The sequence below is a fragment of the Mobula birostris genome, chromosome 3 (genome assembly GCF_030028105.1).
Source record: "Mobula birostris isolate sMobBir1 chromosome 3, sMobBir1.hap1, whole genome shotgun sequence".
NCBI lineage: Eukaryota > Metazoa > Chordata > Chondrichthyes > Myliobatiformes > Myliobatidae > Mobula > Mobula birostris.
Window position 1 is genome coordinate 190,315,199 of NC_092372.1, and position 24,126 is coordinate 190,339,324.

A 24,126-nucleotide genomic window follows, 5' to 3' on the forward strand; every position below is an offset into this window, starting at 1 on the left:
GTACCCATGTAAAAAAAATCATTAGAAGCAACTCAGATTTAAAAAAAATTAACACATTACCCATATTTTTTGCCCATAATCAGATGATTTGCTGGACCAGTTCAAGAACACTAACATTTAACAATATCCATCTAAAATGCCCCAGCATCTTTTGTGGCTATTGGCAGATGTATTGAATTTAATTTCATGACTTGCCATAGCAGGATTTAAAACTCACAAACAATACTATTGCTAACCATAACACTGTTTTTGTGCATCACACTTCCCATTAATTTTCATTCCATTAAAATGCAAGCACTATAATGAAAATTGCATCTTTTTAACAAATACAAAATATCTATCCTCAGATTGATATACATATGGAAAGTCATTTGCCATTTTTAGCTAACGCACTGTGAAAAAGCCTATAAGTAATGACTGCTTAGGTAAGGTGCAGTTATACATAATCATTTCAATCCAAAATTATAAGGCACTTATTTGTAAAGTGCCAGTTTTTGGAATATGGCTATAAAACTTGACAAGGTGGGAAAAAAGGCTCTTGTTAATTTAAAGTACTGTTGGTTCAACTAATAATTGTTTACCATTTCTGGTTTGAAATGGTTTTGCTCTGGTTTTCCTTTTACTAATTTGGATTTATAGTCTGTTTCTCTGCAGCTTTATGCCTGAAAAATGTCATAAAAACCGGCATTAAAACAATTCCATGAATTGCACCAAAAGTTATGACAAGGAACATGATCTTAAAAAACGTTCTAAATATGTAACTTGCTGCAGCAGACAATGAAATAATACCCATTATAGTTGAAACAGCCCCTTGGATAATAGGATAGCCAAGTCTATATAATGAATCAATAGATCGCTCATTGGCAGTTTCTTTTTCACTTGAAACAAATGCATATGAAATATGAGCTGTAAAGTCCACTGAAAAGCCAATGCAAATGACTAAGTTAATCATAGATATAGAATCTAAGTTGACACCCCATAAAGTCATAAACCCAGCCACACCCACTAAAACTGATGCAATAGCAAATGTAACCCAGATAGAACAGATAGGATTAGGAATCAACAAAAGGGCAATCAGTAGCATAGCACCAGCAGCCACACCAATATTCTGTATTGTCGTGGATATTATAACAAGATATTGATCAAAATAGATGAATGTAGAATGAAAGACTTGTAAAGGAACACTACAGTCCTTTGCCAAATCCCTTAACTTAATTAGCATATTTTTCTCAGCAGTTGAATCATTGATGTAAACAGTTTGAATAAAAAAACGTGAAGCTTCAATATTTTTTTTATCAACAGAAATATCAATATCTTGCTTATATATGTGGGCCAAGTTGAAAAAAGTATCCAGTGTTTCCATTAATTCACGTTTATTACTTATGGAAACATTCGGCAATTGTTTAGCAATTGCAAGGTACGTACGGAGCCAGGACTCTGAGTGATCACTATCTACAAAGGAGAGATTTTCAAATGCATGCATACAGTTTTCAATTTCATTTTGTATGTTTGAGTCCCAGTAACTCACAGGTTGGGTGACAGTAACCATGACACGTGGTCCATACTTGGAAAAATACTTCCTTAAATCATCATAGAATTTAATCACATATGAATAATCACTGGCCAAGTTTTTGATATCGATCCCTTCTCTGAGATGAAAGCAACCATAAAAACTGGCAGCCAAATACCCTATATAAAGGACTACCACAACCCCTTTGGTCCAACGATTTGTAAGAAATGGACCATAACGATTATTCATAAAGAGAGAAACTGGATGTTCTATCTCTGTGCCTGTTTCTTCATTGTAAGCCCCACCAACACAGCACATTCTATAACATTTACCTTCACCTGGTAAATGCTCACGTTCAACCTTTCTAAGTGTTAGCCAATGCCGGTTCGCAGCTTCTCGTTTCCCATTCAATACGAGAACTGCTCCAAAAAATGAAATGTTATAAATAAAGCTGAGCAAAACTGTTGTACCAGTGTAAACACAGAATGATTGCACAGATGGAAAAGGGGTCCTCATGCCAATATAAAAAGCCAAAATGTCAGTCAAAGTAGTGATTGTAATGGAGGTGGCTGCATCAGAATAGGCTCCACTCGTACGTTCTTCAACACTGTCGTTGACATTAGTTTTCTCCCAGCTTGCAAGCATAATGAACATATTGTCTACACCAATACCTGCAGATTAAAATCATGAATAGTGCTAAATCAGCTTTTATGTTGAAGCTTAAATTTAATTGCAATCTTTACATGATTTATAAACTAAACATAATGATCACAAATGTTCTTCAGTCTTTTGATATTATTGTCTACAAATTTCCATCTTTCCTATATTTGATTCTCATCTACCTTTTTTTATTAGTCTCTCCATCTGTATTGTATTCCTTTGATTCTTTCTTTTTCACTCCTTTTATATCCCTCCTTTCCTCTCCCAGTATTTTCAGATATACTGTGCAAAGTTAACTTCTTTCAGACAAGGTTTTAAATTGAGCTATTGACAGCCCTCTCAGACTTAAAGAGATGCAAAAAAGTTATCTCTAATGTCCTGACCAACAATCATTCCTCACTCAACAGAGTTAAAGAAACAAAAATTACAGTGAATAGCAACATTTTAAGATATTTCTTACATGATCTTGCATTTCCATACTTCCTACGAAAGTGAATACATTTCAAGTATTTACTGATTATAATGGACTTTGAAAACAAATTTTAAAAACCTTCTTAATAAGACTGCTATTGCTCTCAATTTGATAAATTCAATAATACTTCAATAATAAGTCTGGTGGAGGTAGACAAGCAAATTTATGAAACTTGCAAAGGCACTAATTAAGATCTCAATTAACTCAAAATTCACTAGGGTAAAGTCAGTCTAATAGATCTGGAGAATTCCTTAAAGGAATTCAGGAGAATTTTCTTAGTCCATATGTAGCAAATTTCACATGATGAAGAATTTAGGAGTTAGGGAATGAAGCTGGAAGGAGTACAGTGCGACAGTGTTATTTTTGTATTGCAGACTAACTTAGTTAAATTTAGCATAGTTAAGGAAAGAACAAAGAAAAGGTTCTAAAGTAGGGCAATGCCTGTTTTATTGGTCTGAAGTGTTTTATAAAAAAGTGGACTGGAGATTACTCCAAAGCTGTTGCACCTCAGGGTATTTGATGAAAAAATTCAGGGCAAGCTTCCATAAAAGTGAGGACTGCCAAATTAGAAATCCCTGGATAAAAAGAGGGCTGGATAGGATAAAAAAAAAAGGACAGTGTATACTCAGATTCCTCTCCAGTTACTTACTTACCACAAATACTAAATTTACTACTCCATAGTTCCCATGTTTTTCTTTGCCACCTTCTAAAATCAAGCCACGATACTTTCTACCTTCCAATCTATCGGCACCTCACCTGTACCTAATGATGATGTAAATATCTCAGCTAGGACTCACGCAATTTCTTCTCTAGTCTTCCACAGTGTTCTTGGATATACCTGATCAGGCTCTGAAAATTTGTCCACCTTCATACCTTTTAAAACATCCAGCACCTCCTCTACTGTAATGCAGACCATCCCCTGTACCTTCCCATCTACTTTTCCTGCTTCCAAAATTTTAATGTCTTTCTGCAGAGGAGAAATACTTATTAAGGATCTTGTCCATCTCATGTGGCTCCATATAAAGATGTTCCCAATGGTTTTTGAGGGCCCCTATTCTCTCTTTAGTTAATCTTTTCCCCTTGATATACATAAAATATTTTTGTAGTTTTCTTCATCTTCTCTGCCAGAGCTATCTCATGCCCCTTTTTGCACATCTGATTTCCTTCATGAGTGCAACCCCTATACTTCTCCAGGAATTTGCTTGTTCGCAGCTGTCTGTACCTGACCAATGCCTCCTTCTTTTCCTTGACCAGGACCTCCATATTCCTCACCGTCCAGCGTTCCCTACTCCTAAAAACCTTGTCCTTTATTCCAATAGGAACAGCCAGATCTTGAGCTCTTCCTATATTAACTTTGAAAGCCTCCCACTTCTCTGTGATTCTTTTACCTGTAAGCAACCCACATCTATCTACCTTTGCAAGCTCCTGTCCCATACTGTCAAAATTCACCTTGTGCTAATTTAGTACTTGAACCTGTGGACGAGCTTTGTCCTTTTCCTTAGCTAGTTTAAAAATAATAGAACTACGGTCTCTGTTCCCACTGTCACCTCAGTCACCTGCTCAACCTTATTATCCAAAAGTGGGTTCTAGTTTTGCCCTCTCTCTATTAAGGCCCTCTATTGTAGCCAAGAAAACTACAGTGAAATTACTTAACAAATTCCACCTCATCTAAGCCCTTAACAGTTTGACAGTCCCAATCTATGTTGGGACAGCTAAAATCCCCTACCGTGACAACCCTCAACTGATTCCATGCAACAGGATCCATTGTATCAGAGGAATCACAGGACAGTTGACTCACATTTCCAGCAATTCTGACAACTGGTGTTGTCAGCAACTGATTTCCTTCAGGTAAGCATTTCTTTTCTCAAAGACAAGCTGGTTGTGTCATGGTCCGGTCCGCGAATTCCGCATTCTGGTTCACGGTCCGGTCCACCGATCCTTGTTCTGGGTTTTCCTGTTTTCTCCCTTGTTCTGTTGGGTGCCTGATTCTCATTTCGGTCTGGCACATAAATACCTCTGCAAACCAATTATTGTTGGCTGGACTGTTCCTTTCCCTTCCTTCTGAAACCTTCGCCTGAAACCTCGTCAAGTTCAACTGCCGGAGTGAGACCGGAGCCTTGTCATGCCAAGAGAAGGAAGTATCTATCATTGGGTTTGGAACTGTCTCTTTGTGTCCCCATGTTCTGTGTACGAGTCCCGGCCCTACGTCCTGTGCTGGAGATTTCTCGTCCTGTGCTGGAGGTTCCACGTCCTGTGCTGGAGATTCCACGTCCGAATCCACAGCAGTCATCCTGGCCCTGCGTCCTAGAAAGTGTCCCAGCCCTGCGTCCTAGGAAGGGTCCCAGCCTTGCACTCCAAGGAGGAGTCCCAGCTCCGTACCCAAGAGCCTAACCAAGCCAAGTCCAAGAGCCCAGCCAAACCTAGTTTAACAGCCACATCCTGTGCTGGAGATTCCTCGCCCAGCCCAGGAGTACCTCGCCCAGCCCGGTGCTGGAGTTCCCTCGTCCTGTGCTGGAATTCTCTCGTCCTATCCAAGCCACGTTCTGGACCTCGTCCTGTCCAAGTCAAGGCTCTGTGTTCTCATCCTGTCCATGTGCCTTGTCCTGTGCGGGAGTTCCACGTCCAGTCCTGTAGCCACATCTTGTCCTCGTCTAGATCCAGGGTCCGAGCCCAAGTCAAAACCTGAAGGTTCTGGGTCCCTGTTCAGTCCCTAGCTCGGAGTCCTAGCCCAGGCTCTTAGTTCCAAGTTCCTTGTCCTGGTCCCGCTTTCCTAGTCTTAGCCCTAGCCCAGGCCCGGTGTCCTTGTCTCGTCCAGGGCCTGTGTCCATGTCCAGTGTTGTTTCTTCCTGACTCCGCTTGCTTTCTTGATAAACCTTGTCCTGTTCCTAGTACTTCAGTGTCTGTGTCTTGCACTTAGGTTCGCTCCCAACGCCCCCTTTTGACAGGTTGTTAGGTTAGCTGACAATTGTAAAGTAGTCTAAGTGTTAGTGCATAGTTGAATTGAAAGAATGGAATGGGGAAGGAGTCTTAAATAAGCAAGTGTGAGGGATTAGGTTACAGCAGGAATTCCTACCCTTCTTTATACTATGGATCCTACCATTAACCGAGGGTCCCATGGACCCCAGATTGGGAACCCCTGGGATATGGGAAATAAAAAAGAGGAATGCGAATAACTGGATTGCCTTGGGACCTGGCATGAAATTGATGGGGTGAATGTGCACCTTCTATGTCACATGGAAACATGAACAGACAAAGTGACATAGATATAAAGTAATTGATAGAAGGATTAAACATGAGAGAAGTACTTTCACTCAGAAGATAGCAGGGCTTAGAACCCACCACCTGTAAGGTTAGAGTAAGAAACCCCAACATATTTACATATACCTGTATGCTTACTTGAAGAGCAGTGGCTCACAAGATTAGACATCAAATGCTATATAAGGTGAGTAAGGCTTTTTTTTCTATATATAATTGTCTCCTCTTGTATCATAAATTTTCAATGATTAATGATTGTTATATTAAAGCTAGACATTCTTATCACAATAATCAATCATTGTGAAGCTATATTTTTATATGAATGTTATCCTTGGGCCTTCTTATTTATATATTTCAAATGCTTTATATTAGCTATTTCTGTCTAATTTTGAAAATGATAATAATAAAAAGACCTGACCTAGAATCAGAAAAGGTGCATTGGCAGTATTGATGGCAAATGACACCTTACAATATACCAGTAGTCCAAAGCCTGTTAGTACAGCTAATCCAGTTGATAAGACTCCCAGAGAAGCAACCCAGACCTTATTCCTCACACAGTCAAGTCTGAAAATAAAGGAAATAACTTCTGTAACTTATATATCTTGTACTACTTACAATAATTTAATACATCGAAGTCACAAAAAAAACTTTTACCTCATACAGGATACAATAGAAAAAGTTATTGTAAGGAAGTAAGTAACTGAAAAAAGTGAAATTATTATTTTGGAATTTCCTTCAAATTCATCTTGTCTTGACCTGGAACTGAAATGTGAAATCTGTAATTCAAGAAAATTAAATAGTGTAAACATAATAATCAGCAATTGCAAAGAGATACAAGATATTTCTCCAGCACACTAACACTTAAGATCTGACTTTTTACAGAATACATTATAGTAAAAATAAAATACTAAAAGCTTAAAATTAGTTATGTAGCATTGTGGTAGAAACATAGAAACATAGAAAATAGGTGCAGGAGTAGGCCATTTGGCCCTTCGAGCCTGAACCGCCATTCAGTATGATCATGGTTGATCATCCAACTCAGAACCCTGCATCAGCCTTCCCTCCATACCCCCTGATCCCTTTAGCCACGAGGGCCACATCTAACTCCCTCTTAAATATAGCCAATGAACTGGCCTCAACTGTTTCTTGTGGCAGAGAATTCCACAGATTCACCACTCTCTGTGTGAAGAAGTTTTTCCTAACCCCGGTCCTAAAAGGCTTCCCCTTTATCCTCAAACTGTGACCCCTCGTTCTGGACTTCCCCAACATCGGGAACAATCTTCCTGCATCTAGCCTGTCCAATCCCTTTAGGATTTTATACGTTTCAATCAGATCCCCCCTCAATCTTCTAAATTCCAACGAGTATAAGCCTAGTTCATCCAGTCTTTCATCATATGAAAGTCCTGCCATCCCAGGAATCAATCTGGTGAACCTTCTTTGTACTCCCTCTATGGCAAGGATGTCTTTCCTCAGATTAGGGGACCAAAACTGCACACAATACTCCAGGTGTGGTCTCACCAAGGCCTTGTACAACTGCAGTAGTACCTCCCTGCTCCTGTACTCGAATCCTCTCGCTATAAATGCCAGCATACCATTTGCCTTTCTCACCGCCTGCTGGACCTGCATGCGCACTTTCAATGACTGGTGTATAATGACACCCAGGTCTCGTTGCACCTCCCCTTTTCCTAATCGGCCACCATTCAGATAATAATCTGTTTTCCTGTTTTTGCCACCAAAGTGGATAACTTCACATTTATCCACATTAAATTGCATCTGCCATGAATTTGCCCACTCACCTAACCTATCCAAGTCACCCTGCATCCTCTTAGCATCCTCCTCACGGCTAACACTGCCGCCCAGCTTCGTGTCATCCGCAAACTTGGAGATGCTGCATTTAATTCCCTCATCCAAGTCATTAATATATGTATCCATGTTTTTGTGAGCAATCCCAACAAGCTAAACTACAACCCATGTGCCTTTGTTGACTAAGACCCATGGTCTGAAATTTAGATTTTCTAACTCATTTAAGTTGAAAGGGGGTGTGGTATACATTTATATAAATAAAGATTTTTTTCAGTATAAACAAAGGTACAACAACAAGGTTTGGGATAAAAATAAATGCTGGAAAATCACAGCAGGTCAGGCAGCATCTGTGGAAAGAGAAGAAGATGATGTTTTCAAAGTTTCAAAGTGCATTCATTATCAAAGAATGTATAAATTATACAACCTTGAGATTTGTTTGCTTACAGGCAGTTGCAAAGCAAGGAACCCGAAAGAATCCAACTTAAAAAAAGACCAACCCATCCCCCCCAGTGCCCCCAGAGAAAGAGAAAAAAAACACACAAAACGATCATACAGACAACAGGAGTGAGCAACAACAACAGCATTCCAAACCATATTGAGTCCTTAGATACAAATCTCCGGAGCAGCCCGGAGTAGGCCCAACGCATCAGTATTCAGTTCATCATATTAATGGGGCAAATTGCTGCAAAGTTCGAAGACACAAAGCACAGCAGCCGGGGGCAGTCTCAAGCCTTAGCATCACGGAGAGAAGCTCCCAGTCTATCTGGGCCAGCATTCAAGTTGTCCAAACTTCGCACTAAGATCCTTTCTTCTAGAATTCTTTTGCTTTTGAACTACCCATAAGCTGTTGCACGTCTTCAGTAGCTTCATCGTAAACCAGAAGACTCTAGTAGTTTAGATCAAAGATCCTTTCTTCTTGATTTTCAAAATATATATCTTGGAAACTCTGCCCTGGAAAAACCATTGAAATCCTAATCTGTCCACATTCTTCTCCTCCACTATAGCTGCTACTGACCAAAATTTTAGGCATATCACCTAATGTTTCTATTTTTGTTTCAGCAGCCACTTTCAATTATGCCTTTGAAGCAATTTGACAGAAATATTATCCAAATGAAAATGTATAATTAGTCAAAGTTCAAAAATTCAAAGTTGGAAGTAAATTTATTATCAAAATACATATATGTCACCATATATGTCACCCTGGGATTCATTTTATTGCAGGCATACTCAATAAATCCATAATAGAGTAATAACCATAATAGAATCAATGAAAGGCAGCTTGGGTATTCAACTAGTGTGCAAAATACAATAAGCTGTGCAAATACAAAAATAAACAATAATAATAAATAAATAAGTCCATAGGTTGTAGAAACATTTCAATGATGGTGCACAATAGTTGGGATAATATTTCATTTCTAAACATTCCAAGTTTTAGTGCACTCCTTCATCAAAAATCTATCCTCTCAGCCAAATTAGTTGTATTTCAGTAATATTTCATTTCTAAACATTCCAAGTTTTAGTGCACTCCTTCATCAAAAATCTATCCTCTCAGCCAAATCAGTTGTGATTACAGGTTTCCCCCACCATCCGAAGGTAGAGCGTTCCTATGAAACGGTTCGTAAGCCGAAATGTCGTAAAGCGAAGAAGCAATTACCATTTATTTACAAGGGAAAATTTTGTGAGCGTTCGCAGACCCAAAAATAACCTATCAAATCATGCCAAATAACACATAAAACCTAAAATAACAGTAACATATAGTAAAAGCAGGAATAATATGATAAATACACAGCCTTTATAAAGTAGAAATACTTCGCTACAACGATTGCCTGCACAGACCTCCGTAGCGAAAATCCCATGCAAGCGCTCTCGGCAGAAAATCTCACGTAAGCGCTGTTGGCAGAAACACTCTCTCCAGTAACCTTTAAGCTATGAAGCTGCCAAATCTATCAAATAACACGTAAAAATACACAGCCTATATAAAGTAGAAATAATGTATGTACAGTGTAGTATCACTTACGGGAATTAGGAAGACATCGAGCACACTGATGATGGTGTGTTAGACTGAGTCGTCGCAGGTTGGGGTGGTGCAGTGGCCCCCACCCTCCAGGCTGTCAACTGATACATTGCCACGAAGCACACAAGGGTAGCCGGGAGGCACGCAGCACATTGTTAAGAAAAAAGTCGAAATAAACATGCTAATTAATTAGGTGCTGCCTTGCACGTAAATGTCAGCACAGATCAGAGGTGATTGCTGATTGTATCGGCACTGATCTGGGGCGACAATTACGTGCTAGGCGGCACCTAATTTATTTGCATGTTTATTTCGGCTTTTTCTTAAAGATGTGGTGTGTGCCTCCCGGCTACCGCTGCATTCTCCGCGAATCAGTACAGTATCTGTCCGGGGCCCGGGTGTTGGGGTGGTGGGACACGGGGGTGTCATCTCATCGTCGATCAGGGCAGGCAGCTCATCTTCTCCTATGACTGCCCGTCTTGATGTTGAAGGTCGAGGTTCGTCGTCTGCTGTGGCTGATGTGGAAGGCTTGCTTGACTGCTGAGCCTCGAGCACTTTTCTATCACACAGTTCTTTGTAAGGACTCAAAACATCCTGCAAATATCCCCTAAACCTACGTACCCTTTCAAAATTAAAGTCGTACTTTATCATTGCAGCAAAAATCTCACGCAGTTGCTTCACGTTCAGTTCCTAGATGACTTCACTTTCGCTACTGCATTGGGTTTCGATTGTTATCCTTTCCTCTTCCAATTGCATCAGCTCTTCATCTATCAGTTCTTGGTCATGGGATGCCAAAACCTCTTCAACACCATCTTCGTCAGCTTCCACAAGTCAAACTCACTTTGTCCTTGCTTCGTTTGCCACGATCAAAACGCTTAATTATGCCTAGTTTTACGCTAAGTGTAACACCCTTACGAGCTCTTTCAGGCTGTTCCGACACCTTAGAACTCATCTTGCTAACGGCTGCTCAATGCAACGTGTTTAAGCAATGCCGGCAAGAATCTGGGGGAGAGCGGCTGCTCGGGGTGCGTGCTGCCTTTCTTTGTAACAGTGAAAACACCTTCTGAAAGCGAAAACAGGGTACTAATGTAGGCCTTTCGTAACAGTGAGGTTTCGTAAAGCGAACGTTCGAAAAGCGGGGGACACCTGTATAGGTAAATAGAATATTTCAACACAGATTCTTGTGGAATGTCAATAAGCTAGAGGGTCTTCAGAAAAGATTTACAAAAATATTGCTGTTACAAGAGGGCTTGAGTTATAAGGGAGTTTGATTAGGCTAGAATTGTTTTCCCTGGAGCGAAAGAGGCTGAGCAATGCCCTTATAGATATTTATAAAATCACGAGGGCCAGAAATAAGGAGGTTGGCCACAGTCTTTTTCCCAAAGTAGAGAAGTATAAAACTAGATAGCATAGGGTTAAGGTGCTGTTGTGTGAACAATGTTACCGCAGAGAAGTACTGGTAGATATGAAGCAGCTCTTTATTTGACAGAATATCACAAATAAGCTGACAGCCTTTGGAAGGAAGGGAGAGATAGGAATAGGGATATAGATAGGGATAGCAACAGAGCCAGAGATAGAGATACCACAAACATCATTGTAACAAAGGTGCGAGTGGAAAGATATCATGGTGACCTGAGCAGCAAGTTTTTTTTACACAGAGAGTATTGCTCAGTCACTTGTCTCAACCCCAGTGCTTAAAATTTTAAAGGATTTTATCAATCTGGAAATTCATCCAACTGCTACTGTCCACTACATTGGTCATCTCTCCAAAAAAAAAACATTAATCACCCTCACAAACAAAAGAAAATCTCCAGATGCTGGAAATCCACCCCCCACACAAAATGCTGCAGGAACTCCGCAGGCCGGCAGCATCTATCCTCATAAATCCTCATCTATTTTTCTCCAGTCCTGCTGAAGGGTCTCAGCCCGAAACATCAACTGTACTCTTTTCCATAGTTGCTGCCTAGCCTGCTGAGTTCCTTCAGCATCCTGTGTGTGTTCCATTAATCACCTTCAGGTGTGAGCTCCCTTTAAAAACCCTGCTGGCCCTCTCTCAACTCCTTATTCCCATTATTTCCTTCATTACTTTAAAGCACATATAATGCTTTCCCACAGATACAATATTATTAGCCAATCTATTCTATGTTGGAATTTGAAACAGAAAATGCTGGAAATACTCATCAGATTCTGTAGCATCTGTGAAAACTCTCAGGTCATCAACCTGAAATGTTTCATCAGATGAACTTTATGTACAGGTAAGTAAATGCAGTGGAATCAAAAGAGACTGCAGATGCTGAAATACGCAGGTACAGACAATCTGCTGCATTTGTGTGGAGAAAGAAATCCTGACACAATCTTAATTCCAACAATATCTTTTACTCCCCCAATGCTCCTCATGTTGCTGAGACCTATAGTTTGTTGCTATAGTAAATGTGGTGCACTTTCCAAATCTCTTCTTCGGTTGTCCATTGAAATCCAATGACGACATTCACTCCTTTAACGGTGAGATATTTGATGACTATACAGTCCTATCCTATCCTATCCTGGACTCACAAGCTCTATTGCAGGTGGGACATGTATATGTGGTAGTGGTGGCAACCATGGCTGCATTTCTCCTGGCTCTCTTCTGCTGTCTTCTGGTTGTTCTTTTCATCTCCAGAATATGACCCCCATCCCTACACAGCTGTCGCTAAGTGGTACGGTCAGCAGCAACCTCCTCCAGGTCCTCGGATCTGAACTTGCACTTCCTTAAAGCATTCTTCATCTGATCCTTATAGCGCTTCTTCAGCCCTCCAACTGAGTGTTGACCATGATGTAGCTAGCCGTATAACACTCTGCGGGGTAGCCGACATGGAGGCATCCTTATCACGTGCCCCAGCCACTACAGCTGATGCTGGGTGATCATGGACTCAATACTCCTGCAGTTGGTCTTTACAAGTATTTCAGTGTGAGGCACCCACTCACGCCAGGTAATTCCCAGCATGCGCTGGAGGCAGCTTATGTGGAAGCGCTCCAAGGACTTGATGTGACGGCTGTAGGTTACCCAAGCTTCACAGCTATAAAGGATGGTAGTGACATAGACCGCTTGGTATATGGCGACCTTTGCAGAGGGACGAAGGCTCCTGTTCTGAAAGGCTCTACGTCGAAGTCTCCCAAAGGCAGCTGATGCCTGTTTAATGCGGCTCTGGATGTCGTTGTCAATGCCGCTATCCTCAGAGAGAATGCTCCCCAGATATTTGAAAGATGGCACTACTGACAGCTTCTCATCACCAACAGTTAAGGCAGGTAGAGTGGGTGGGACACTGGTACTCCATTGGCAAACTACTTCTGTCTTGGTGGTATTGACAGTCAGCCCCATACTGCTGTATGCTTTCACCACCACAGCAAGGATAGTCTAAAGGTCCTCCGGAGTATGGGCCACAAGAGCACAGTCGTCTGCATACTGCAGCTCCAGGACCCGCTCTCTATGGAGTTTGGTGGTTGTGTGGAGCCTCCTGATGTCAAAGAAGTTGCCATCTAATCTTACGTCCACTGCCACCCCGCTGCTGTCTTCAATCTTGTTGTGGAGAAGCTTGGTAACACACAAGAGGAAGATGTTAAAGAGCACTGGCTCTAGCACACACCCCTGCCTCACCCCTGTGCGTACAAGGGCTCGGACTTCGGACTCTTGTCCTTCTACGGTCACCTGAGCAGTCTCCCATCGTGGAACTGGCAGAGGATGTTATCAAATTTATTGGGACAGTCAAATCTAAGGAGGACATCCCATAAGAGCTCTCTTTGCACAGTGTCGAATGCTTTGGAGAGGTCGACAAAGGCCATAAACAGGTCCTGATGTTGTTCCCGGCACTTTTCCTGAAGCTGCCGGGCTGTAAAGATCATGTCGATCGTGCTCCTGTTCTTCCTAGATCCACACTGCGATTCAGGCAGCATTAACTCGGTGATGTTGTTGATGAGTCTCTGAAGCATCACCTTAGCCAAGACTTTTCCAGCAACAGAAAGGAGTGATATGCCCCTACTATTGCCACAGATGGCCTTGACACCCTTGTTCTTATACATGACAATGATGTTTGCATTTCTCCATTGCTGTGGGATGTTCTCATCAGTCCAGGCCTTGGTGATGTACTGGTAGAGGGTGCGCATACACATGTATCCTCCATTCTTTAGTAACTCAGCAGGGATATTGTCAGTGCCAGGGGACTTAAGGGAATGGACAGCTGATAGAACCTTCTGGAAGGTTGGTGATAGATTGAGGTCGTGGATAGGAGGAAGTTCAGGCAGTTCGTCCAGGATGGTGGGGTCTGTGTCAGGGCCTGATTAAGCAGGGTGTTAAAATGCTCAGCCCACCTCAGCAGAATGGTATTCTGATTCTTTGGAAGTGTTAGACCATCTGCTGTTTTCAGGGGAGTAACACATCGACTTATTGGGCCGTAGATGGTTTTGACAGCACTATAAAAATTATGCATGTCATTATTATCGGCAAAGGACTGGACTTTATGTGCCTTTTCAGTCCACCACTCATTTTGTATGGCCCATATTGCCTTTTGCATTTCCCTCCGAGCTGCCTGCCAATGCTGTCTGATGCTGGTGGATGATATTGGAAAACGTAAACGCATACATTGTATTTTCTATGTATTACAGTATTTACTCAACAGTATTTCAGTATTTACTCAAATGCACACATTGTATTTTCTATATTTACTATGTAACCACTGCTAGCTGAATAGAAGGTATTCACTATGTAGCCATGACTTTTGACCTAATCACTATTAATTCATGAAGAGAACTAGAATGAAACCAAGTAGAAAGATAACGGTGGCGAGTGAGGTGATGAAGTATGTGGCAGTATGTCAACACAAGACTAATTAAGAAATTAGTCTTAATTTAGTCTTAACTAATAAGTTAAGTAAGAAAATTCCACGTGGTGTTGGTAAGTCCCTGTGGATACCGCTTTGCACGAAACGAAGGTCTGAACAGGCAGGGAAGAAGAATTAAAAATCCTCGTGAATACCGCCTTAAGAAGTGTAAGGGCCTGCATAGGCGAGGTGTAAAAGGTTCTGTGGATACCGCCCTAAGTAGGGGCCTGCACGGGCAGAACGTAATAAGAGATAAAGATAGTTTAATAGATAATTCAGACGTTGGTGAGATAAAACATAAGGCTAGGCATAGGAATAGAGTTAGAAAAATAGTATTATTAAATAGGCAAGTCGTGAGATTCTAAAAATACCATAATAGAAAAAGGGAAAAAGAGAATAACATGACAGAGAAAGGAACAGCAGTAGAAATATTGAGCAGAAAATTCCCGGTGTGTCAAGGTAAGATCGCAGAAATTTCAGAAAATTGGGAAAAAAGAACTAAAAAACTGATCACGAAATGGCCAAGAGAAGGAACGTTTGATGTAAGCTTATGTGAGGAAATGGAAGCGCTAATTAAAAATCACAAACCCAAAGATAAATCTAAGAAAAGAGAGGGAAAAAGGGAACAAGAAATGGAAGTGTTAAAACTCTTTAGGATGGAGGGAGAAAGGTTAAGAAAGACGGGAAGTATATTAATAGACAGGTACTAGACTGGCTATTGGCAGAGAAAGGAGGAGTTTGTGTAATGTTTGGGGAACAGTGCTGTACTTTTATACCGAATAACACTAGTCCGGATGGATCGTTTACCAGAGCAATGAATAAACTGAAAAATCTAAGAAAGGAAGTTAAACAAAATGCAGGGTTTGGACACCGGTTCTTTGACTGGTTAAATAGTAAACTAGGAGGATGGGGAGCATGGCTGACCAAGATTGCAGTAACCACTGGTATTGTATTGCTAAGCTGTGCGGTCATTCTGTGCTGTTTTCTTCCATTCCTCAAGTCGCTTGTAGTGCGTGCTGCAATGAAACAGTTTCCGATTCTTCTGGAAATTGTTGGGTTGAGCCCTATGGAGAAGGAAGCACCGATAATGTATTCGTACAGTCTATGAGACACGCAAGACGAACAGGAGAAAGATGAAATATGTGGGGATTAGGCTGTGAAGGCTCCTGAGTCTTTTCCCCTGTCTCAGATACGAAGGGATGGGTTTTTGGCTCAGCGGCCCAGGGAGGTAGGGAGAGAACACTTTGAGTCCTAAGCGCAGGAAACTATAGTTTAACCCAAATTTGGGAGTAAATGCGGGGCTTTATTTGAGCTTTTGTGCATAGACTCTCAGTCCTCTCTCTCTCTGTATGAGACCGGGAATATTATATTGGAAAATGTAAACGCATACATTGTATTTTCTATGTATTACAGTATTTACTCAACAGTATTTCAGTATTTACTCAAATGCACACATTTTATTTTCTATATTTACTATGTAACCACTGCCAGCTGAATAGAAGGTATTCACTATGTAGCCATGACTTTTGACCTGTTCACTATTAATTCATGAAGAGAACTAGAATGAAAGATAACGGTGGCGAGTAAGGTGATGAAATATGTGGCAGTATGTCAACACAAGACTAATTAAGAAATAACTGTGGTTAGGGATGAGAGGACACCTGGTCTAAAATGTAAACTAGGACATAATTAAGTTGGGGAGTATAACAATAGTGGAAAGTCGAGAGCGGATATATTGATGATATGTAATCACAGGCCGACTGGATATGATAATGTAGCTGAGAAAGGAAATTGCTATAAAAAATGTTGTATACAAGCCTCGATGGGCAGTCAGCTACTAGCTTTCTGATTGTCTCAGCTTTGATTTGCAAATTAAAGTTTAAAACGTCTTGACAAGTTTTCTGCGTCTCCTTGTCGTTTGTGAGAAACGAGAAACCACGACAATGACGAGTTGTCTAAAGTTGCCCGGTGTGCTTTGGGCATGTCCTTAAGCAAGTTGTGGATGATGTCTGAGTTATTGTCAAACCAGTCTTGGTGGTTCCTGCTCTTATGACCAATGGATTGGGCTGCTGCCTCATAGAGCGCAGAGCTGATGTAGGTCCACTGTTGTTCCATGGTATTTTCTGAGCTCAGACAAGGTTCCAACTCTCTTAGTTTCTCAGCTAGGATGCGTCGAAACTCACTTCTTGCTTCTATGTTTCTCAGGCGGTTGCAATTTAGCAGCTTTTTATTGGGTTTTTGCAGCCGCAAAGAGGAACGCACTTTCATATGGAGCTTGGCCACAATCATACGGTGGTCAGTCCACGTTCTGCACCTCTCATGGCACGGGTGATAAGAACATCTTTGATGTCACTACTTCTCACAATGATGAAGTCGATCACGTGCCAATGCTTAGAGCCAGGGTTCATCCATGAGGTCTTATATTTTGCCTTCTGTTGGAGGATGGTGTTGGTTATGGTAAGGTTATGCTCAGAGCAAAGAGTAAGTAGCCTCATGGCATTTGCATTCACCTTGCCAATACCATGCCTACCTAGCACTCCACTCCTTATCCTGCTGTTCTGTCCCACCCTAGTATTGAAGTCCCCAAGCAAAAGGATCTTATCATTCTTAGGGATCCAGCAAAGGGCTTCATCCGATGTCTGATAAAAGCCTTCCTTGGCCTCATTCTCAGTTGGCAAAGTTGGCGCATAGGCACTGAGAAGCGTGGCATAATATTTCTTTGCCGGGGGATACGGAGGGTTATTACTCTTTCACTATTGCCAACAAGTGTTTCTGTAAGACTTGGTAGAAAGGTGTCCTTTCCAAATGTGTTGTTGAAAACATGCTTAATATAGGTGATGGGGTCAATTAAATTGGCTTTTTTTCCTTAATATGTTTCTTGAGGGTTAATAGGGATAGTTATCCGGACAAGTAGAAAACATTTAATCAGCCCTAACTTGCATCCTGCAAATGCTGCAAAGACTTGGGGATGACAGGGCTTCTAACTCTTGGAGACACATGGCTCATCCAACTAAGTTTTTAGCCTCAGCTGTGCTGAACATGTCCTTACCTTAGAACTACCTAGGCTTACCCATAGCCCTCTATTTTTCTAACCTCCATGTACCTACCCAGGAGTCTCTTAAAATATCCTATCGTATCCGCCTCTACCACCACTGCTGACAGCCCATTCCACGCACTCACCACTCCTTGCATAAAAAATTTACCCCTGACATCTCCTCTGTACCTACTTCCAAGCACCTTAAAACTATGTCCTCTCGTGCTAGCCACTTCAGCCCCGGGAAAAAGCCTCTGATTATCCACACAACCAATGCCTCTCATTATCTTGTACACCTCTATCAGGTCACCTCTCATGCTCCATCACTCCAAAGAGAAAAGGCCGAGTTCACTCAACCTAATCTAATAAGGCATGCTCTCCAATCCGGGCAACATCCTTGTAAATCTCCTCTGCACCCTTTCTATGGTTTCCACATCCTTCCTGTAGTGAGGCGACCAGAACTGAGCACAGTACTCCAAGTGGGGTCTGACCAGGGTCCTATATAGCTGTAACGTTACCTCTCAGCTCTTAAACTCAATCCCATGCTTGATGAAGGCCAATTCACTGTATGGCTTCTTAACCAGAGTCAACCTGCACAGCAGCTTTGAGTGTTCTATGGACTCAGACCCCAAGATCCCTCTGATTCTCCACACTGCCAAGAGTCTTACCATTAATGCTATATTCTGCCATCATATTTGACCTATCAAAATGAACCACCTCACACTTATCTGGGTTGAACTCCATCTGCCACTTCTCAGCCCAGTTTTGCATCCTATCAATGTCCCACTGTAACCTCTGACAGCCTTCCACACTATCCACAACACCCCCACCCTTTGTGTCATCAGCAAATTTACTAACCCATCCCTCCACTTCCTCATCCAGGTCATTTATAAAAATCACGAAGAGTAGGGGTGCCAGAACGGAACCCTGAGGCACACCACTGGTCACCGACCTCCATGCAGAATATGACCCATCTACAACCACTCTTTGTCTTCTGTGGGCAAGCCAATTCTGGATCCACAAAGCAAGGTCCCCTTGGATCCCAAGCCTCCTTACTTTCTCAATAAGCCTTGCATGGGGTACCTTATCAAATGCCTTGCTGAAATCCATATACACTACATCTACTGCTCTAACTTCATCAACTTGTTTAGTCACATCCTCAAAAAACTTCAATCAGGCTAGTAAGGCAACCCTCCAATCCACCGGAACCTCTCCCATCCCCATTGATGATGCAAAGATCATTGCCAGAGGCTCAGCAATCTTCCTCCTTGGCCTCCCACAGTAGCCTGGGGTATATCTCATTGAGTCCCGGTGACTTATCTAACTTGATGCTTTTCGAAAACTGCATCACATCCTCTTTCTTAATGTCTATATGCTCAAGCTCTTCAGTCCTCTATAAGTCATCCCTACAATCACCAAGGTCCTTTTCCATAGTGAATACTGAAGCAAGGTACTCATTAAGAACCTCTGATATCTCCTCCAGTTCCACACACTTTTCCACTGTCACACTTGATTGGACCTATTCTCTCACGTCTTATCCTTTTGCTCTTCACATACTTGTAGAATGCCTTGGGAGTTTCCTTAATCCTACTCACCATGGCCTTCTCATGGCCCTTTCTGGCTCCCCTAATTTCATTCTTAAGCTCATTCCTGCTAGCCTTATAATTTTCTAGATCTCTATCATTACCGAGTTTTTTGAACCTCTCATAGCTTTTCTTTTCTTCTTGACTAGATTCTCAACAGCCTTTGTACACCATGGTTGCTGTGCCCCACCATCCTTTCCCTGTCTCATTGGAATGAACCTACTCAGAACACCACACAAATATCCCCTGAACATTTGCCACATTTCTGCTGTACATTTCCCTGAGAACATCTGTTCCCAATTTATGTTTCCAAGTTCCTGTCTGATAGCTTCATATTTCCCCTTACTCCGATTAAACACTTTCCTAACTTGTCTGTTCCTATCCCCCTCTAATGCTATGGTAAAGGAGATAGAATTGTGATGACTATCTCCAAAATGCTCTCCCACTGAGAAACCTGACACCTGACCAGGTTCATTTGCCAAGACGTAATAGATCAAGTACAGTCTCTCCTCTTGTAGGCTTATCTACATATCGTGTCAGGAAACCTTCCTGAACACACATAACAAACTCCATTCCATCTAAACCCCTTGCTCCAGGGAAATGCCAATCAATATTAGGGAAATTAAAATCTCCCACCTCAACAACCCTGTTATTATTGCATCTTTCCAGAACCTGTCTCCCTATCTGCTCCTCAATATCTCTGTTACTACTGGGTGATCTATAAAAAACACCCAGTAGAGTTATTGACCCCTTCCTGTTCCTAACTTCCATCTACAGAGACTCAGGAGACAATCCCTCCGTGACTTCCTCCTTTCCTGCAGCCGTTACACTATCTCTGATCAGCAGTGCCACACTCCCTCCTCTTTTGCCTCCTTCCCTGTTCTTTCTGCAACATCTAAAGCCTAGCACTTGAAGTAGCCATTCCTGCCCCTGAGCCATCCAAATTTCTGTAATGGCCACAACACCATAGCTCCAAGTACTGATCCACGGTGTGAGCTCATCCACTTTGTTTATGATACTCCTTGCATTAAAATAGACACATCTCAAACCATCAGTCTGAGTGTATTCCTTCTCTATCACCCATCTATCCTTCTTCTCACACTGTCTACAAGCTTTCTCAATTTGTGAGCCAACTGCCCCTTCCTCCATCTCTTCAGTTTGGTTCCCACCTGTCGGCGATTCTAGTTTAAACACTCCCCAGTAGCCTTAGCAAATCTCCCTGCCAGGATATTGGTCCCCTTTGGATTCAAGTGCAACCCGTCCTTTTTGTATAGGTCACTCCTGCCCCAAAAGAGGTCCAAATGATCCAGAAATCTGAATCCCTGCACCCTACTCCAATCCCTCAGCCATGCATTTATCCTCCACCTCACTCTATTCTCCACACTTTCTTCGCAAAGAGGTGAGTTACTGTCTCTTCTCCACAACATTCATCCTGCGGGCAGTGGGTTATGGGCACGCAGGAAAGATTTGACTGGGAGAGCGCCTCTCACCACCGGCCAGGCTCGGTCTTGGTACCTGTTGGTGGACCTGGTGATGAAGCATTCTAACAGATGGTCTGGGCAGTCTGCTTGGAGAACCACCCCAGTGTGTCCATCATGTCTTTCTCCTGCAGTGTCTGCAAAATATTCCGTGTTGACCACTACCTGATGCCCTTGTGGTCAAAGGTGTTAGTCTGCAAAGGGCAGGTAGTGTGGCAACGTCCAGCTAACTGGGACATTGCAAGGCAATGGGGCCAGAACCATCCTTCGCAACACAAGAAGACATGTAGTGGTACTTTGTGCCCACGTATTTAGGTTCCACACAAAGCCTGATGCAGCCACACACAAAGATGGCCATCATGGTGAGGAAAAATTTGCCCCCATTGTCCAGGGACATGTGCATTGTGACTTATCTGATCCACTCCATCTTGGATTCCCAGATGAAGCTGAAGACAGCTTGGATGATTCCCAAGCTGGAGAAGCAGGGGATGCGCCAAATACAGCAGCCCTGAGAGCACTTCACACCTAATGATCAGCTTCTTCCCAGTTATCGATTGGGAGTGCCCTCTCTAAAGTCCCAATTTCTGTTTTACCTTCTCAGTCTGCTCCAGCCAATTCTTGTTGCACCTCTGAACCAGACCCCCAGCACCTTCACGTAATCAGTCCTGATGGTGAAGGGGAAACTGGATCGGTTGGGCCAGTTGCCGAACAGCATGGCCCAGCTCTTCATCTCTTCACCCTTGCCCCTGATGTCAACTCAAATTAGTTGTAGATGTTGCTCAATCTGCGAACTGACATTAGATTAGAGCAGAAGACGGTGATATCATCCTTGTACAGGGAGGTTTTCATTCGGGTTCTCCACTGCCTGGCAGCATCATCCCTCTTTTGTTTTCATCCTTCCTGATTGTTTTGGCAAAGGGTTCTAAGTAGCACATAAACAATTCAGGGGAAAGAGGGCAAACCTGACTGACTCCAGACTTGATGGAGAAGGCATCTGTTTCCCTCTGCTTTCAACTGAAAATTGATGGTGTGCTGAAAAACACAGATGGGTAAGAACTCAATTTATATTGCTGTAGCCTTTCTGGAGCTATTGGAAGTAAACCATTCAAGTGGTGTAAAATAATGCAACAATAGCAAATTCCTCACATCCTTAAACATCGTACAGGTCTATAAACAGCCCCATTTGATTTGATATACTGATTCATATGAGATATCTACTGCAGATTTGCTATTTTGGTTAGCTCAAGGAGTTGTTCCCCCCCCCCCCGCCAAATTGTCTTGCTTCAAAGCCCATAAGATATGAGCAGAATTAGACCATTTGGTCCTTCAAGCCCACGGCTTCATCATGCCTGATTTATTATCTCTCTCAACCCCATTCTCCAGCCTTCTCCGGTATCATTTGATGCTCTAATCAAAAACCTATCAACTTCGGCTTTAAGTATACTCAATAACTTGTTCCCCACCACCGTCTGTGAATTCCACGGATTCACTACCCACTGACTAAAGAAATTCCTCCTCATCTGTTCTAAATAGACGTTCCTCTATTTTGAGGCTGTGTCCTTTGGTCCCTGACTCACCCACATCCACTCTGTCTAGGCCTTTCAATGAGCCATAAGTTTCAATCAGATCCTCCCTCATTCTTCTCAACTCCAGCGAATACAGACCCACAACCGTTAAACACTCCTCACATCTTAACCCTTTCATTCCCAGAATTATTCTCCAATGCTAGCAACTACTAACAATACTCCAATTGCAGTCTGACCATTCCCTTAAAAAGCCTCAGCATTATACTTTTGCCTTTATATTCCAGTCCTCTCGAAATGAATGCTAACGGTGTATTGGCCTTCCCTCCCACTGACTCATCCTGCAAATTAACCTTTAGGGAATTGGTCACAAGGACGTCCAAGTCCCTTTGCACTCTGATTTAAAGAACAATTCTCACCTTTTATAAAACAGTCTGTGTCTTTATTCGTTCTAGCAAAGGTCATGACGATACATTTCCCTAAACTACATTCCATCTGCCAGTTCTTTGCCCATTCTCCCAATCCAAGTCAGCTGCGGACTGACTCCCTGCTTCCTCAACACATCCTGCCCTTCCACCCACTATTTAAGCAAAGTTAGATTTAAATCTTAAATTTAAAATTGTTTCTTTTCATTCTGAAAGACAGCCTCATTGTCAGCTTACTTGACAAAGCACATGAACTAGAACAGTTTTTCCAGAAATAAAATCTGTCTCATTTACGACTGTTTTAAAATAAGATTTCCACTGATAGCATGGAAACTACAATAACTAAAGGATGTAACCTGTCAAGTACCCACCAAGCATTTGTTCTGAATAGGATTTACAGTTTGATTGGCTTCAAACTGGATTACTCCCAAGTAAACTACAAAGATCATATTTCGTGAATTTCGCCAAAGTGGAATAAAATTTTACCATTTCAAACTGTACCTTAATCCATTTCAAATTTGACGTCTTCGAAATTTCGTCCAGAAACATCTGAATCCACATTTTGGTCGGCTTTTCAAATTTCACGTCGTCTTCTCTTAAGTAATAGCTAATCTTAACTGCTCGAGCTTCTTTAATTTTAATTCCATCTAACTCAACTCCACCCACATCAGCACCAATAAATGATCTATTATGGAGAGGATATTCAAACGTAATCTTCTCCACTGGATCAGCATTGTGATTTATAATTCTTAAGATTGGAGTTGCGTAACATGACCCAGCGAGTTTCGCACAAAGAGTCATAAAATCATATTCAGTATCTTCGTAAGTAACTTTCAAATTTTTGACTATTTTGTCAAGTACTAAGATCTCTTCAAATGCCTTTTTCGTAAGGACGTTACTCTCTTCAGCAACAGCAATAAACGAAACAAAAGCTCCTTCTGTGAAAAGCCTCTGTAACGAGAATTCGGTAAAATTTACTGGAAAATGCTGCCGAATAAAAGCTCTTTCTAGTTTTGCATCACCACTTGTGGGAGTAAACTGTTCTTCAATATCATTTGCTTCGGCGCTCTTAAAATTCCTGAATCCTGACCCGAGTACTGCAGAAATCACAAGAGGAATTCCGAAAAACCACCACGAGTACTGAGCCACGCATTTTCCCAGTTTGGCAAAACCGAGGCGCAAAGGTTTCTCAATGCAATTTGTGTTACAATTATTCATACCCAAGTCCTCAGTTCAACTAATCCCCAACACGCTAACCCTTGCAATTTAGGTACACAGCAAAACTACAGTAACAGTTCGTTCGAAGTACCATCTGACCGCTGCCCTGAGCCAATCACGCGCATCTATCTACCCTGCAAACCACACCGTTTCCACAAAACAACCATCTGTTGGGTGAAAAACCGCCAAGTCGGCCGGCAGAAGAGCCGTGAGGTGTTTGAAAATTAAATCTCGCACAAGCGCGTCCGTTGACCTCGTGAGCCGGCCGTTCCCGCCGTCGGCTGGAGCCGGTCGACCGCCC

General features: G+C 42.1%; 1 protein-coding gene across 1 annotated transcript; it reads right to left on the reverse strand.

The window, feature by feature from the left end:
• Positions 1-622: 622 nt before the first annotated feature.
• On the reverse strand, positions 623-23,825 carry LOC140195722 (patched domain-containing protein 3-like). Its single transcript, XM_072254431.1, has 4 exons — positions 23,109-23,825; positions 6,552-6,673; positions 6,316-6,461; positions 623-2,181 (listed from the first exon to the last, which is right to left on the reverse strand). The coding sequence occupies exons 1-4, from the start codon at positions 23,823-23,825 to the stop codon at positions 623-625; spliced, it is 2,544 nt and encodes an 847-aa protein (XP_072110532.1).
• Between the last annotated feature and the right edge of the window lie 301 nt (positions 23,826-24,126).

Bases quoted from the DNA above. Each gene is read 5' to 3' on its own strand.
- LOC140195722 (XM_072254431.1), bottom strand. From the start codon at position 23,825: ATGAATAATTGTAACACAAATTGCATTGAGAAACCTTTGCGCCTCGGT. The intron at 6,674-23,108 runs GTACAGTTTGAA...CTTGAATTACAG, and splicing joins CAAATTTGAAATGGATTAAG to ATTTCACATTTCAGTTCCAG. The intron at 6,462-6,551 runs GTAAAAGTTTTT...CTTTATTTTCAG, and splicing joins TCTATTGTATCCTGTATGAG to ACTTGACTGTGTGAGGAATA.